Raw genomic sequence first — 17,031 nt, 5'->3', positions numbered from 1 at the left:
CAGATTGCTACAGACTGGTCTGTTTTTGACAGATTCTGTTTTTGTTGAGTTGGTTGCTTGTTTTGATGAAACTATGGTTAGTATCGGGGGGTACTAGCCATGGAAAAGTGAGAATACAGTATCTCAACACCAATATAAATAGAAATCAAGATTGCTACAGTACCTAGAGAGGTGGTCGTTTGTTTTCTTGTGCGAATGATATCACGAGTTTCTGTTTATGTTTTGTGTTGTGAAGTTTTCAAGTTTTGGGTGATGTTCTCATGGACAAAGAGATAAGGAATGGAAAGATCTCAAGCTTGGGGATGCCCAAGGCATCCCAAGCCAAATTCAAGGACACCAACAAGCCTAAGCTTGGGGATGCCCCGGAAGGCATCCCCTCTTTCGTCTTCAATCCATCGGTAACATTACTTGGAGCTATATTTTTATTCACCACATGATATGTGTTTTGCTTGGAGCGTCTTGTATTGTAGGAGTATTTTTTGTTGTTGTGTCACAATCATCCTTGCTGCACACCTTTTTGAGAGAGAGACATGCACTCATCGTGATTTTGCTAGAATGCTCATAGTGCTTCACTTATATCTTTTGAGCTAGATAATTTTGCTCTATGTGCTTCACTTATATCTTTTGGAGCACGACGGTGCGTGACTAGGTAGTTGGATTATCCTATGAAAGTAGTCCCAAAGGTGATAGCTACCCAAAGAGGATATAAAAACCTCCATCTTCATGTGCATTGAGTAGAAAGAGAAGTCTTGATTCCTCTCAATTAGTTTTGAGACGTGGATTTGGTAATATTAAGAGTTATGTTAGTAGGGTGTTGTGGATCTAGAAATACTTGTGTTAAACTTAGTGATTCCCTTAGCATGCACGTATGGTGAACCGCTATGTTAGGAAGTCGGAGCATAATTGATCTATTGGTTGTCATCCTTTGTGTTGAGGTCGGGATCACGCGATGGTTAACACCTACCAACCCTTCCCCTAGGAGTATGCGTTTAGCACTTTGTTTCGATTACTAATAAAAACTTTCGCAACAAGTATGTGAGTTCTTCATGACTAATGTGAGTCCATGGTATAGATGCACTTTCACCTTCCACCTTTGCTAGCCTCTCTAGTGCCGCGCAACTTTCGCCGGTACACAAACCCACCATATGCCTTCCTCAAAACAGCCACCATACCTACCTACTATGGCATTTTCATAGCCATTCCGAGATATATTGCCATGCAACTCCCACCGTTCCGTCTCATGACTTGTGCCGTCACTCTCATATTGCCATTGCATGATCTTGAGATAGCTAGCGAGATGTTTCAACGTCATACGCCAAGCTAGATCGTTGCACATCCCGGTACACTGCCGGAGGCATTTCCTATAGAGTCATCATCGTTCTAAGATTTGAGCTGTGAGTAAATAAAAGTGTGATGATCATCATTAGAGCAGTGTCCCATGTGAGGAAAAAAAGGCCAAAGATCCCCCCCCCCCAAAAAAAAGAGGCCAAGAGCCCAAACAAAAAAAGAGAGAAAAAGAGAGAAGGGACAATGCTACTATCTTTTTCCACACTTGTGTTTCATAATAGAACCATGTTCTTCATGATTGAGAGCTTCTTGCTTCATCACCACCATATGCTAGTGGGAATCTTCATTATATAACTTGGCTTGTATATTCCAATGATGGGCTTCCTCAAAATTGCCCTAGGTCTTCGTGAGCAAGCAAGTTGGATGCACACCCACTAGTTCTCCTTTTGAGCTTTCACATACTTATAGCTCTAGTGCATCCTTTGTATGGAAATCCCTACTCATTCACGTTGATATCTATTAATGGGCATCTCCATAGCCTTTTGATATGCCGAGTCAATGTGACCATCTCCTCCCTTTTGTCTCACAACCACCACCACACTCTATTCCGCCTATAGTGCTATATCCATGGCTCACGCTCATGTATTGCGTGATAGTTATAAAAAGTTTGAGAAAGTAAGAGTGTGAAAACAATTACTTTGCCAATACCGGGGTTGTGCATGGTTTACATTAGTTGTGTGAGGATGATGGAGCATAGCTAGACTATATGATTTTGTAGGGATAACTTTCTTTGGCCTTGTTATTTTGAAAGTTCATGATTACCTTGCTAGTTTTCTTGAAGTATTATTGTTTCCATTTCAATAGCAAACTATTGTTTTGAATCTTACGGATCTGAACATTCATGTCACATGAAAGAAGTTGCAAATGACAACTATGCTAGGTAGCATTCCACATCAAAAATTCAGTCTTTATCACTTTCCTACTTGAGGACGAGCAATAGTTAAGCTTGGGGATGCTTGATACGTCTCCAACGTATCTATAATTTTTTATGGTTTCATGCTATTATCTTATCAAACTTTGGATGTTTTGTATGCCTTATATATATATATTTTTGGGACTAACCTATTAACTCAGTGCCAAGTGTCAGTTCCTGTTTTTTTCCATGTTTTTGACCCCTTTCAGAGGAGGATTTTGAACGGAGTCCAAACGGAATGAAACTGCCAAAAAGATTTTTTCCGAAACAGAAAAAGATCGCGAAGCCGGAGAATCAGGGCAGGGGGCCTGCAAGGACCCCACAAGCCCTCATGTCGCGGCCAGGGGGGGCGCCACCCTGGCTTGTGGGCTCCCTGGGCCACCTCTGCCCTAGGTTTTGCGCCTATATATTCCCTAAAATCCCAGAAAAAATCAGGAGACCATCGAAAGTACTTTTCCGCCACCGCAAGCTTCTGTCTCCGCAAGATCCTACCTGGGGCACGTTCTGGTGCCCTGCCGAAGGGGGGATTCGGACACGGAGGGCTTCTTCATCAACACCATGACATCTCCGATGATGCGTGAGTAGTTCACCATAGACCTACGGGTCCATAGCTAGTAGCTAGATGGCTTCTTCTCTCTCTTGGATCTTGAATACAAAGTTCTCCATGATCATCATGGAGATCTATCCGATGTGATCTTGTTTTGCGGTGTGTTTGTCGAGATCCGATGAATTGTGGATTTATGATCAGATTATCTATGAATCTTATTTGAGTTTCTTCTGATCTCTCTTATGCATGATTTCATATCCTTGTAATTCTCTTCGAGTTGTGGGTTTTGTCTGGCCAACTAGATCTATGATTCTTGCAATGGGAGAAGTGCTTGGTTTTGGGTTCATATCGTGCGGTGACCTCACCTAGTAACAGAAGGGGTAGCGAGGCACGTATCGTGTTGTTGCCATCAAGGGTAAAAAGATGGGGTTTTCATCATTGGCTTGAGATTATTCCTCTACATCATGTCATCTTGCTTAAGGCGTTACTCTGTTCGTCATGAACTCAATACACTAGATGCATGCTGGATAGCGGTCGATGTGTGGAGTAATAGTAGTAGATGCAGAAAGTATCGGTCTACTTGTCTCGGACGTGATGCCTATATGTATGATCATTGCCTTAGATATCGTCATGACTTTGCGCGGTTCTATCAATTGCTCGACAACAATTTGTTCACCCACCGTAATACTTGCTATTTTGAGAGAAGCCTCTAGTGAACACTATGGCCCCCGGGTCTAGTCCACACCATATTTTCAACCTTACACTTTTTACTTCGTTGCACTTTCGGCCTTCAGATCTCACTTTGCAATCAATTTTGAAGGGATTGACAACCCGTTTAAAGTGTTGGGTGCAAGCTCTTTTGTGTTTGCGCAGGTACTCTGGACTTGACGAGATTCTCCTACTGGATTGATACTTACTGCTCGTGTGTTGCATCACCCTTTCCTCTTCAAGGAAAAAACGAACGCAAGCCCTGTCTCCGTCAACGTGTCAATTTCTAGCGCTGTTGTCTGTTGCCGCAGCAGCCTCCGACAGGTGTCGTGCCCTCTACTCCAAGTCTTCTGGGTTTCTTTTGGTCCAAGAAAAATCATTTCGGAGATTTTATTCCGTTTGGACTCCGTTTAATATTCCTCATCTGCAATACTCAAAAACGTGGAAAAAAATAGAAACTTGCACTAGGCTCTAGATTAATAGGTTAGTCCGAAAAATAATATAAACAACATATTAATGCATATAAAACATCCAAAACTGATAATATAATAACATGGAACAATAAAAAATTATAGATACGTTGAAGACGTATCATGGCCCTACCTTCGAGAAACTTGATAGAGTTCTTATTTGTCCTGCTTTGGAAGAGAAATACCCTCTCACTTTGGTGACTTATTTAGAGAGGGAGATGTTTGATTATACTCCCCTAATTTTGGATAATGGTGAATCTAGTAATCAAATTCCCATATTTAGATTTGAGAATTCCTAGACTTTATGGGAGGGTCGAGATGGCATTGTCATGAAGGTGTGGAATAATAATTACACTTGTTCCCCCATTGATATTTGGCTTTTGAGGAAACAGTTGAGATGTTGGGACATAAATAGCAATGCTTTATATAGGGAACTAAAGAAAGATATTCTAGGAAATTGGATGATTGATAAGCAATCTGAATTTGTTAGGCTCACTGCTATTAACACACATGAGCAAAAAGATTTGAGGGCCCAACTGAGTAGTGTGATTAAGCAAGAGGAATAAAAATGGATGCAAACATGCAAATATAGTAAAATTAAGGAAGGGGATGCTAACACTAGATATTCTTAGGCCAAAGCTAATGGGATAAGAAGGACGAATATAATAGCATCTTTGAAGAAAGATGAGGGTCCGATCAAAGTCTAATGAATATCTTACCAAATTCTATAAAACCCTCTTTGGGAGACCTCATGAACCAAGCATTTATTTAAATATTCAAAGTGTTGATATAATTCCCGAATTAGGAAGCCAAGAAACACACTCAAGATTTCACCTTTGAATACATTCATAAAAGTGGTGTTTCCTATGAAAAATAATTAGATCCTTAGTCTTGATCGTTTTCCCATTGCATTCTATAAGATATATTGGCACCTCCCTAAGTCGGATATGAAGGCAATACTTAATGATTTCTACAAGGGTGATTTGAACATTGCTAGATTAAACTATGAAATAATTACTCCGATACTAAAAAATAATGATGCCAAACAAATTTACAAGTTTAGGCCTATTTTCCAATTAAATGTTAATTTTATTTTGTACCAAAATCCTCATGAACTAAATAAGTGAAGTAGTTAGGAAGCTGTTTTCTCCAGTCCAAACTACTTTTAATAAAGGAAGATATATTAGGGAGGAAGTGCCAATCCTTCATGAAGCTCTTAGTTATATCCATTCTAATAAACAAACTGCCATGCTCTTTAAAGTTGATTTTGAAAAAGCTTATGATAAAATTTAGTGGTCTTTTGTAAATAAAATGCTTTGTTTGAAGGGTTTCTGCCATAAATGGAATGATTGGATTATGAAAATCCTGAGAGGTGGATATGTGAGTGTAAAAGTTAATGATAAATTTGGACATCACTTTCCTACTTTTAAAAGGTCTTAGGCAAGGGGATTCCTTATCCTTTCTCCTCTTTGATCTTGTTGCTAATGCATTGTCAATTATTATGAATAATGCTATATAATAGGGGTATGTTAAGGGGGTATTAATTGAATGGAGAGCGAATGGAGTGAATATGCAAATGGCAAAAGTTTCCTTCTCCATGATGATATCGATAATGCAGAAAAAATATGATTCTTTTTTTGCCTTTGAGCACAAGTCTGGGTTAAAACATATTCTAATCTTTATGAGATGAACGACGTGTTAAAAAAGGTGGAAATAAATACTTCATGACGTTGATTGATGACTCCACTAGATATTCTTATGTGTATCTTTTGAGATCAAAAGATGAGACTTTAAACTTCTTCAAAAACTACAAAGCTGAAGTAGAGAACCAACTTGATCGGAAAATTAAATGGCCTAGGTCTGATCATGGTAGAGTGTATTTTTCCAATGAAATTGATTCATTTTGTGCGTAACATGGTATAATTCATGAGAGGATGCCTCCCTACTCACCTCAGTTAAATGGGGTGGCCGAAAGAAAGAACCGAACTCTAACTGATTTAGTTAACACCATGTTAGACACATCGGGTCTCTACAAGGCATGGCGTGGGGAGGCACTAATGACTGCATGCCATGTCCTAAACCGAGTCTCCACAAAGCATAAAACCATTGCTCCATTTAAGGATTGGGAAAGGAAAAGTCTGAAACTCGCTTATCTACGTATTTTGTTTTTTTTGGCGAAAGTCAATATACCAATTACCAAGAAGTGCAAGCTTGGACCAAAAGTGTGGATTGTGTTCTTCTAGGCTATGCTTTTCATAAAATTGGCTATATATTTTTGGTAATAAAATCTGAGCTGCTCGACAAGCATGTTGGTATAATTATGGAGTCGAATGATGTGACTTTCTTTGAGGACATATTTCCTATGAAGGATATGCCTAACTCATCAAATGAGGAGATACCTAATCTATCTAGTCAGGAATTTTCTATAATTCCTGAACCCACCACTGTGATGGAACACGTTGAGAATCTCGAAGAGGATGATAATGGAACTCCTGTAAGGAGTAAGAGATGATGGACTGCAAAGTCCCTTGGTGATGAATTCATTGTGTACCTCGTGGATGACACAACCAGGACTCTTTCAGAAGCCTATGCATCTTTTGATACTAACTACTGGAAGGAAGTTGTCCGTAGCAATATGGACTCCATCTTAGCTAATGGAACCTGATAAGTCACTAATCGTCCATATGGGTGCAGACCCGTAGGATGTAATAAGTGAGTGTTCAAGAAAAAGCTTAGACCTGATGGTACATTTGAAAAGTATAAGGCACGACCTGTGGCCAAGGGTTATACCCACAAAGAAGGTGAGTACTTCTTTGATACTTACTCACCTATGGCTAGAATAACTACTATTCGGATGCTACTATCATTGGCTGCCTCACAGGGTCTTCTCATTCATCAAATGGACGTTAAGACAGCTTTCCTCAATGGAGAGTTCGATAAGGAAATTTACATGGATCATCCCAATGGTTTTGTAGTACCTGGTCAGTAAGGAAAGGTGTGCAAGTGATTGAAGTCTTTATATGGCCTTAAACAAGCTCTGAAGCAATGGCATGAGAAGTTCGAAAGAACATTAACTATGGTAGGCTTTGTTGTAAACAAAGCTGACAAGTGTGTACTACCGCCATGGAAGGGATGAAGGAGTTATTCTCTGTCTGTATGTCAATGACATTAATCTTTGGAACCAAACATGATTTAATCAAGGAGGTTAAAGATTTCTTATCTTGTTGTTTTGATATGATGGATCTAGGAGTAGCAGATGTTATTCTAAACATCAAGCTGCTGAGAGATGAGAATGGTGGCATTACACTGCTTCAATCTCACTATGTGGAAAAGGTCTTGAGTCGTCTTGGGTATATCAACTGCCAGCTTTCTCCAACTCCCTATGATGCTAGTGTGTTGCTTCGAAAGAATCGACAGATCGCTAGAGATCAACTAAGGTACTCTCAGATTATTGGCTCACTTGTGTATTTGGCGAGTGCCACAAGGCCTGACGTCTCATTTGTTTTGAGAAAACTAAGATGGTTTGTGTCAAAACCAGGAGATGATCATTAGCATGCGCTTGAGAGAGTTATGTGCTATTTGAAAGGCACTGCAAGCTATGAAATTCATTACACCGGGTACTAGAGGGTTGTAGTGAATCAAAATGTATATCTCATGCTCATGAGATTAAGACCATAAGTGGTTATGTTTTTACACTTGATGGTGGCGCTGTTTCCTAGAAGTCTTGCAAGTAGACCATCTTAACAAGGTTAACTATGAAAGCAGAACTCACAACATTAGACACGACCACTGTTGAAGCAGAGTGTGTTCGTCAGGTCTTGATGGACTTACCTGTGGTTGAAAAACCAATACCTGCTATCCTGATGAACTGTGATAATGAAATTGTGATCATAAGGATAATTAGTTCTAACGGTAATATGAAATCCTCAAGGCATGTGAAGAGGAGATTCAAATCTGTTGGGAAAATGAAGAACTCTGGAGTTATTGAGTTGGGTTATATCCAAACGTCTAAAAACTTGGTAGTTCCCTTCACAAAGGGTTTATCACGTAATGTGATAGAAAATGCAGTGACGGAAATGGGTTTGAGACCCACCGTATGAGTTGTCCATAGTGGTAACCCACTCTATGTGATCGGAGATTCCATGAAGTAGAAGTGGGAGACAAGCTATTGGGTAGCTCGAAGGAGAGTATCCCTATATTTGTTATCCCAGTCCTGAAGATGTAATACTCTCATAATCTCCATGACAGGTTGATACTTATCTTAAAGTGTTTCAAGTGGCTTATTTCGGTAAGCAGAGATGTTGTCCCACAGAGCATCTCGTGAGGAACACACCTATATGAATTTGACTGTTAAACATCACAGTCTATGAGAATTGGGTGTTCTCTAATAGATTCATGAAAGACCCTGGAGTATGACGTATATGCTCCACCCACAGGGAAGCTTTGCGGCAGCCTAGTATCGGTCAAGGGTCCCACAAAATCTTATAGATGAAGGCATAGCACACTACCCAAGTTGTGATCTAGTGTAGCATAAAATTCTAAATGAAAGTTTAACTTAACAGACTCCATCAAGAACCGGTAGATAAACAATGTTTTGGAACTAAGAGATGAGATGTGCCAATGAGATTTTATGGGGATTGTTGGATTTTTGCTAGTAGACCTTTGGCTCAAAGCCTAACTAAAATCTGAAATTCTCTTGGCCCATTCACTTGGCTATGTGTGCGGTGTGAGTGGGACTAAAATTTAGTCCCATGCCGCTAGTTGGGAGAGAGCTACACCTTCTTATAAGATGAGCTCTTCTAGCACTTGTACGAGCATGAGAAAAGAAGAGGCCTTCGTGCACTCCTCCTCGCTCGCTCGCCACGCCACGCCGTGGGCTGCGGGATTGAGCCAAGTCGAGCTCATGCCTACACGCTCATTTTTTGTCAGTCAAGAATGGAGAGTCCATAACTGACACGCCAAGATCGGAGACGCCGGATCATAGACTATAACCGACTCGGATGTGGGTCCAGTCCACGTCTCTTCGGACGCGCATATATATAGTTATTCTTCACCCCCTCTGTTTTAATTATCAATGCACCATAATTTTATGTTCTGTAAATTTTGTCTTATTTTATACGTAAACGATACTGTAAAAGAAATATAACCAACATAAAAATATTTTATATCACGTAAAATTACGAACGTACAAAAATAGTGCAAAAACTACAAAAAATTCAATTTTTTCTGATATTATGACCTATATTTTTGTTTTCCTTTTGTCAAATTTTACGTAGTGATTCAATATAAATGTAAATATTTGTATTTAAAATTTAATTTATTTGTAAATTGATCGTAAGATTATCTCGGGTGAAGAATAAACTGTTTTGCATCCTGGGTGATGAATATATATAAACACACACGTGAGATCCCTGCCAACCCTAACTGCCGTCACAACATATGGTTTCACGCCGTTCTAGATCATCCCCTGCCATGCAAGTTTTCCCCACTCTTCCTTCCAGTGTGCACCGCGAGAAGGGGCAGCAGGCCTCCAGAACCCCCTCTCCCGTGATCCTGTACGTAAGAGGGGCGATCAAGTTTTTGAGGAGTGCACTCGCACGACTGTTGGCAGCGACTACTTCTCGGACGACGACTTCTTCCCCAATCTCGACAACCTCTTCATCAACGACATGGCTGACAACACCAACGCTGACGGTTCTGCTCCCGCTGCACCGTATGCAATTTTGTCCTTGCTATTTGAGTTCATGCTAGAATTCCCATGTCTAGTTTGTGTCATAGATTTTATCTATTTATCTACTATGCTAGTATGCATGATTAGTTCAATCTTCGTCATCGCCGTCATGATTTATTTATTGTTTATTCGGTTTAAATCTCGAAGTAATTTGACAGTTTAGGGTGTGAATGATAAACCCATCGACACATTTCCCGCAATTATGCTACAGTCAGTATATATATGTACACCAAATGACCAAATTAATCCACAAACACAGTTCAGAACCTTCAGCTAACTAATTAATGTGCTCCCTTTTCTTCACAGGAGACGTCGAAGGAGTAGCACTCGAGGAGCTCGACAGTGCCAGCGACGCGTGCAAGAATGACATCTTGCCGTTCGGAGAACCGCTCTGTGCCGCCGCCGTCGACGACGACCGTGCCAGCACTGACGACGAGCACGCCGCAGCCGCAGCCGCAGCACTGGACGGCCCCAGCCCGAGGTGCTCCCCCCATTCGAGCCCCTTGCCGCTCCCTGCAGCCGGCTTGCCGACGTACGACGTGATGGCGGCCGCGAGCGCCGTGTGGAAGCCCGGGTCCGACGTGATCGCCTTGGCGATCGTGTCGGTGAGCACGATCGGCGCCGCCCTGCCCGTGTTGCCGCCGCTCAACTGGGCCGCCATCTGCTGCACCTGCGCCGGCTGGTAGAGTGACGCCATCGAGCCTTGTTGCCTTCCATTGATGCCGCTCAACGCGGCCTCAAACGAGCTCTTGCCGGCACCGTTGTATGGCGCGCCGGACGAGGATCCGTAGCTCAGATACGATCCAACGCCGGCAGGCCACGCGGTGGCGCCGGGCAGGCTGCTGGCGCCGGAGCCGGAGAAGGAGAAGCTCGTGGAAGGGTACCTACCACCAGTGCTGCTGCTGTGGCCGTGAGATCCGGTGAAGCTGGAGGAGAACCTGTTGTTGTTGCTGAGAGAGAAGGCCTGCTGTGAGGCGGCCTGCGACGTGAGGTCGAGGGTGATGGTGGGGTACGACGGGGTGGCGCTGATGGACGCGCCGGTGGCGGCCGGGAGGAAGAACGGTCGGCCGCCCAACTGGTTGGAGGAGGCGTCGCTGGATGCTCCCGGGAGGCCGAACCTGAGGCCGTGGAGGCTGGAGGCGATAGAGGGGAAGCCGAGCGAGGTGGAGGAGCCTGACATGAGCATGGATGCCGCGGCCGAGGTGGTGGATGCCATGGCGGCCGCGGAGGCTGAGAGTTGGTGGTTGTGCGCACCCTCGTAGGTGGTGATCAGGATCGACATGTCCTCGGCACATCTCTGCACCTGAAAAAAAAAAAGAGTACGTTCATGGTCAGGTTTGGTCACCATGTTGAGGAAGGGATGTCATATGTGCATGCCATTGCAGAAATATGAGCACGAGTTTTAAACCATATTTGATTGGTTAATAATCTTGCTTGAAACTTGATTAGTTCAAGTAAAAATCCCCTCTAGTGACTAGTGCTATTACCAAACAAACGATTGTTTTTTCTTATACCAAAATATGTGCACACACTCAATGAAGTTCTTGTGCAACTGGTTAGAAAACCCATGCTAAAAGTTATTGAAAATCTTGTAGAGTACACCAGTACATGCAATGCACGCCTCTCATGTCGTGAAATTTCAATTATAAACAACCTGAGAAACAAAAAAGTTAAATCATGCTATCAATAGCAATTAATGCAAGCCCACTAAAAAAGTAATTAATGCAAACAGGAATGTGAATTGTACATTTTTTTTTTCAGGGATGAATTGTACATGTTAACGCTACATTTGAATCTGTTATATTCATATTTCTCAAGCTGAATTTATTTTTGAAATTCCATGTTAGAGATATGCTATATCTATGAGCTCACTTGTTTTCAGTTTTTTTTAATGACATATTTTCGGCATTTGGTACACCGATTGCACGAGAGCCTCTAGATGCACAATACACGTTCACTACTCCCTCCGTTTTTAAATATAATTTCTTTAAAGATTTCACTATGGACTATATAGGGAACAAAATGAATGAATCTTACTTTAAAATATGTCTATATACATCCGTATATTGTTCGTAGTGAAATTTCTAAAATGTCTTATATCAAGAAACGTAGGGAGCAGATACTCACACAGGGATCTAGAGGACACTTCCTAGATCATTAGACATTTTCTTGGAAAGGCATGTCAAGTTTGCTGTATTTTTCTGTAAGATATACTAAAAGAAAACAAGTTTACTTTTTAGGGATTCCATTTTGATTTTCCATTTGAGGGGATTCTATTTTGATTGGACTTGCTTGAATCGGGCATGCAGCACACATGTGGCGACGCTGGCCCAACCCAAAGCCCGTCTTTTCCATGCCCCAGCATTCGAAAAAACCCATCGGCCACTGGCATGTGGGACCTGGACCAGTATGTTTGGGCGCGATCAGCCTACAACCCAAGTACCCAACGGCGCCCTTGCCGTTGCCGGAGAAGCCGTGCCCGGGCAAGCAACGTGAGGGAACCCGGCCGCATCATCGCCAGAGAGCGCCCGACGGCGACGCCTACTCAGGCGGGAGAGGCGCCGGCAGCCAGCGGCGCTGGTTTTGCCCCCACCTCCCTAGCCGGCGGCTCCGGCCCTCCCTCGTGATCAGGTCAGGCTCCGATCTCCTAGTCCAACCCCCCATACGTGCTCCAACGCTTGATTATGGAGTCTGGAAACCGGATTTGGGACCATGCACGTGGCGGCTTAATTTAGTTGATCGTGCCACTTGGTAGTACTTTTTGAATATCTAATATGAACTGTATTAGGATTTACCAATTTAGGCATCCACTTGAGAAATATGCGAGAAAGGGGAACACATCCTGCTAATTTTTGGGCAAACATAAAGACACCATGCATGGCTCTGCCAACACGACATAGTTAGATCTCTCTGGAAAGCAATGCATAAAAGAAGATCTCCCTGAATTTTACTAAAGGGTTATCAGGGGTTGTAACGTAGCTTCATGATGCATGCATGCTGTTGATCTGTAAGTGTCGAGCTTTCAACTGTTCAGCATTGAAAAATAAAGATTTATGAACCGTATAATGCATTAATGCATCCATTCGCCAACTTCTTGACATTGAATCAACACATGTATAGTTCTTGGTCAAGTTTGGTTGCGGAGCATAGACATTTTTGATACCACACCATCTGTTGCGACTAGTTCTCGGGTCATGCATGCATGGAATTCATCTGTACCTGCTTCCTGACGGGGCACCCTGCTGCGACGGTGCAGCGGTAGTAGGCGCGCGGGCACGGGTTCCCCTTGGATATCTTCTGCCCGTACTTCCTCCACTGGCACCCATCGTTCATCTGATCCATCACCAACAAACCATATACATTCAGATCATATACGCATATGAGTTCTCACTCCATTTCATTCATTTACCATTTAAATTCTTATTAGGTTTCCTTGGAGTATATGTGTACATACCGTCGGTGTGTCACATCTTGCCCTCACGGACACCCGGGCCTTCTTGGCCAGTGGCTGCTGGGCCACCTCCTCCTCGGCCTCCACTCCTCCGGTGCTCCTCGGGATCTTTGCCGCCTTGCTCGGCGCCGATGTTGTGGTTGTCTCTGTGGTGGCGTCCTCCTCGGAGCTGCCTCCAGGGCTCAACGTCACCACATCCGGCCCCACCTTCGTCTCACTTCCATCAGTTCTTGCACCAACAGCTCCGCGGGCTGATGAAGGTCCAAGAGAGATGCCCTTGCCATCCGGATTATTAGTGTTGCCCTTGATCTCTTCTCCCATGTTCTGCCTGCTCGTTCCGAGGCGCAAAGAGATGAACCCGGGGCCGTCGGCGGGTGATGTATGCTCCGGTGAGCCCACGGCGGGGTTCTTGCCTCGCCCTTGCTGGTGGAGAACATCGAATTGCTTCTGAAGGGATCGATGGTCCTCCACCATCCGTGATAGCAACGTCTTCAGCCGCTCGTTCTCTTTTCTCACTTCGCCCATCTCTGCCCTTGTGGACGCAATCTTGTCTTCTTGAGCCTGAATCAATGAAAACATGACATCAGAGGCCCATCAATTAGTCATTTACTCATTAGTTAAGAAAATCACATATGATAATGCCTAGTTGGCTACTTGGCTGGGTTTGTATATATGTATATTTGACTACAGCTGGGAGCCAACTAGTTTTCCACCTAGGAAGATGAAAAACCTTTTAGGAAAATATACATAGCTAAGAGATGTAGGTTCTTTTTTCGTGAATTAGTTGAGGAATTTCAGGATAATAAGAAATTTAAAGGCTACTTATTACTACCCCCTCCGATCCGAAATGAGTGCCACAGTTTTACACTAAGGTTAGTTCAACCTTTGTTCCAAACTGCGACACTTATTATGGATCGGATGGAGTAGTTCTTATTGCCACGCTTCTGAAGTAAAAAAAGAAAAAAATAAGGGGGATATATAAGTACCAGGCAGTACTATCTTATATATGTAACCAATTGCGAAAAGTTGTGCTGTTTATGTTTGTTGAACGTGTTTGATAATTATATACCTCTTTTTTTGTGCTTGACTGGTTTTGCAAGAACTTGAAAAAATTGCCATCTGAGGCCCGATGATCATCTCTCATCTGCAACACCAACATGAAAGTCTGTATTAGTATAAGATAAGCAAACAATTAATAACACCATCAATTTACTGGATGACAAGCAGCTAGCTAGCTGTGGAAAAAAACCATTTCCTGGCTTATCCACAGGTTTTAATTTGACTGTTCTACGTGCGCAAGGATCTGTGGTCCCTAAGGATGATCACCTGATTGATTTTGACATGAGAAAGAGAAGTCCCTGACTTCCATACATGGATCAAGAACCACATCCCAGAGAAGACAGAAACTGAGCCAAGTCCTAAACCACTAGTCCTAACCATACTTATCCAAATAAATGAAGAACCATTCAAGAAAAATCAAACCCTTCGACGTCGAAGCACAAAATCAAGAGAAGGAATCAGTTCCAAACCTGGTCTTGCAACCTCTCATCATGGCCGCCAAGCTGCCTCTGGTCTCCCTTGATCATCTCGATCTGCTTTAACAGAAGACCAGCTACGTACCTCTCCTTGGAGGAAGGAAAACGTCTCTCTCCCCCCTCTCTAGCTTCTCTGGCCTTCCAAGTTCCAACCCTTTCTTCTTAGTCCAGCACCAGCCTTGCCATGGCCTTGTATATATAGAGGGAGAGGCAGCTAGCTAGACGCCTAGACCATGGCCTGGACCTTCTCTTTCTCTCTCCCCTCTCCTGTGTTTGGAGACTAGCTAGATATTTGGCATAAACAAACGCCGTACGCCGGTGCTTACCTACGCTGATCAGGCGGTCAGCGTCAGAAATGTCAAACACAGCCGCACTCTTTGGTGAAGACTCGCAGAGAGCCAGAAAAATATATATCGGCCGAGGAGACTGAGATTTATGTGTGTGGAATGAGGCTTCAACGTGCGCTACATGCTGTTGTTGTCTGGAGGCCAGTTATAACTAAGATGCGCGTCCGGACTGTGTGTGTCACGTACGTCGAGTGCGTCCCCCTCCGGCGTTGATGAAGCTTCCTGCGAGTCCTCGTCGTCGGCGTCGTCGCCGCCTCGGCCTGCTATTATAGAGAGAGAGAGACTCTGTCGTCAAGCAAGGAATCGCTTTCAGGCCAAATTTCAGTCCTGCGTAGGGCCCTTTGTCAGAAGAAGTTCAGTCATAATCGCTCATAGTCTTCGATCCTTATTTGGTGAGAGGGCCGACAAGGCGGCCTCATGTGTCTTCTACACAAGTCAGAATTTCCTGCCAGAAAGAAGTCCGTTTAATTTGGCGGTGTACGTACTTGTTTTTTTTCTGCATCAATCGATGCATACAGCTATTTTTATTAATTATTCCACAAATGTCTGATAAGATCATACGCCAAGCCATCCGAAGCCACCACTCACACCTACAAACATGATAATGTTGAGTGCTCTCACTCTTCATATCACAAAAAGTTGTCATCACCGATCCATCCCTATAACGTATCAGAACAACAAACGGTGCAGCAAACCTAAATCGTATATCACTTGCACACGTTTTAGAAGTCGCCATCATCATCGAACCACTATGCCATCTTCAGAAGAGAGATCCGTATCACCCTTGTCAGTCAGTCCATCAGTCGACGCCACCACGGCGCCCAACGGCGCCACCGTCCTGTGCTCGTCCATCCTGACATGAAGGCTCCGAAAGATCTGTTGTGCGTAGCACCTGCCTAGCAGGCATGACACAAAGTAGCACCTGTCGGCCAGACATGACTTGACATCTCCATCGAAGCTCCGATCAAGACGAAGCCGCTCCACCGCCTTCCTCTGTCATCCAGCGCTGCTCCAGAAACGATGCTCCCAAGAGAGGCACGACACCGCAGTGCAGCCATCGTCCGATCTGACGATCAGATCTTAGGGTTTCCTCCTGAGTATCACGAGTGGGTCAACGGTAGTTACACGACGATGCCTTCATCAAGGTAACGACGCAGAACGCCGCCATCGGCTCGGTTTTTACCGGCAACTATGTCTTCCCGACTCGCAACTGGGACTGGATGACGGATCGCGAGATCCAACCACCCAGCCTCAGGCCGACCACCTCCGACGGAGGAGATGACCGCCACTGCCGGCTGCACCGGTCAGAATAGATCTGATCGGATGCCGCCGAAAAATCCACCAGACCCTCGACGCTGTCGCTGATCTGAAGCCGGATGACGCGCTGCCGCAGCAATAACCCGTCGCCGCCACCCGAACCAGGCCAGCCGCTGCCCATGACCGGCCAACCGACGTGCCTGCAGCCACCGTTGCCCGAGGCAAGGACGACCAACACCACCGTCGACGCAGCCATCGCCGTCGCTCCGTAGATCGGCCATGCCTCCGCGCGTGTAGGGCCCCGCACCATCCCTGGAGACGTGGGAGAGAGGGATGCCTCCGCCACCGCCGTCGGCCCCCGAGCAATGCCCGACGGCGTCCCCCGACGACGACGGAGGGAGTGGAGGAGGGAGCACGCGTCCCCGGCGGCTAGGGTTTGGGCGCCGCCCGAGTCGCCCTAGCGGGGGCGACGCGGGGAGCGCGGTGTACGTACTTGTTAGTGGTTATGCAATTATGTCACAGATATATGGATTAGAGTCAGAATGGTCAGAAACGGAAATTTATTAAAAATAAATCATTTTTCGAACGAAAATCACAAAGAAAAGTTAAATAAAACTAATAATTTCTTGCTAGCTAGCCAGATCTATCATCAAAAACTGGGCTGGACCTGCAAAGGTTGGACTACGACTAGCTAGATAAAGGAAATCTCCCTAGATCCAAGGTTT

General features: G+C 44.2%; 1 protein-coding gene across 1 annotated transcript; it reads right to left on the bottom strand.

The window, feature by feature from the left end:
• Window positions 1–9,881: 9,881 nt before the first annotated feature.
• On the bottom strand, window positions 9,882–15,138 carry LOC123410371 (WRKY transcription factor 72B-like). The gene is made up of 5 exons (XM_045103310.1): window positions 14,697–15,138; window positions 14,237–14,311; window positions 13,171–13,728; window positions 12,936–13,049; window positions 9,882–11,019 (listed from the first exon to the last, which is right to left on the bottom strand). Exons 1-5 carry the CDS (start codon window positions 14,751–14,753, stop codon window positions 9,994–9,996), a joined length of 1,830 nt encoding a protein of 609 aa, XP_044959245.1. The 5' UTR covers window positions 14,754–15,138; the 3' UTR covers window positions 9,882–9,993.
• Window positions 15,139–17,031: the final 1,893 nt, after the last annotated feature.

Source organism: Hordeum vulgare, chromosome 7H (assembly GCF_904849725.1).
Source record: "Hordeum vulgare subsp. vulgare chromosome 7H, MorexV3_pseudomolecules_assembly, whole genome shotgun sequence".
NCBI classification, from domain to species: domain Eukaryota; kingdom Viridiplantae; phylum Streptophyta; class Magnoliopsida; order Poales; family Poaceae; genus Hordeum; species Hordeum vulgare.
Note: the sequence above shows the minus strand (reverse complement) of the source record. Positions and strands in the feature narration are given on the sequence as shown.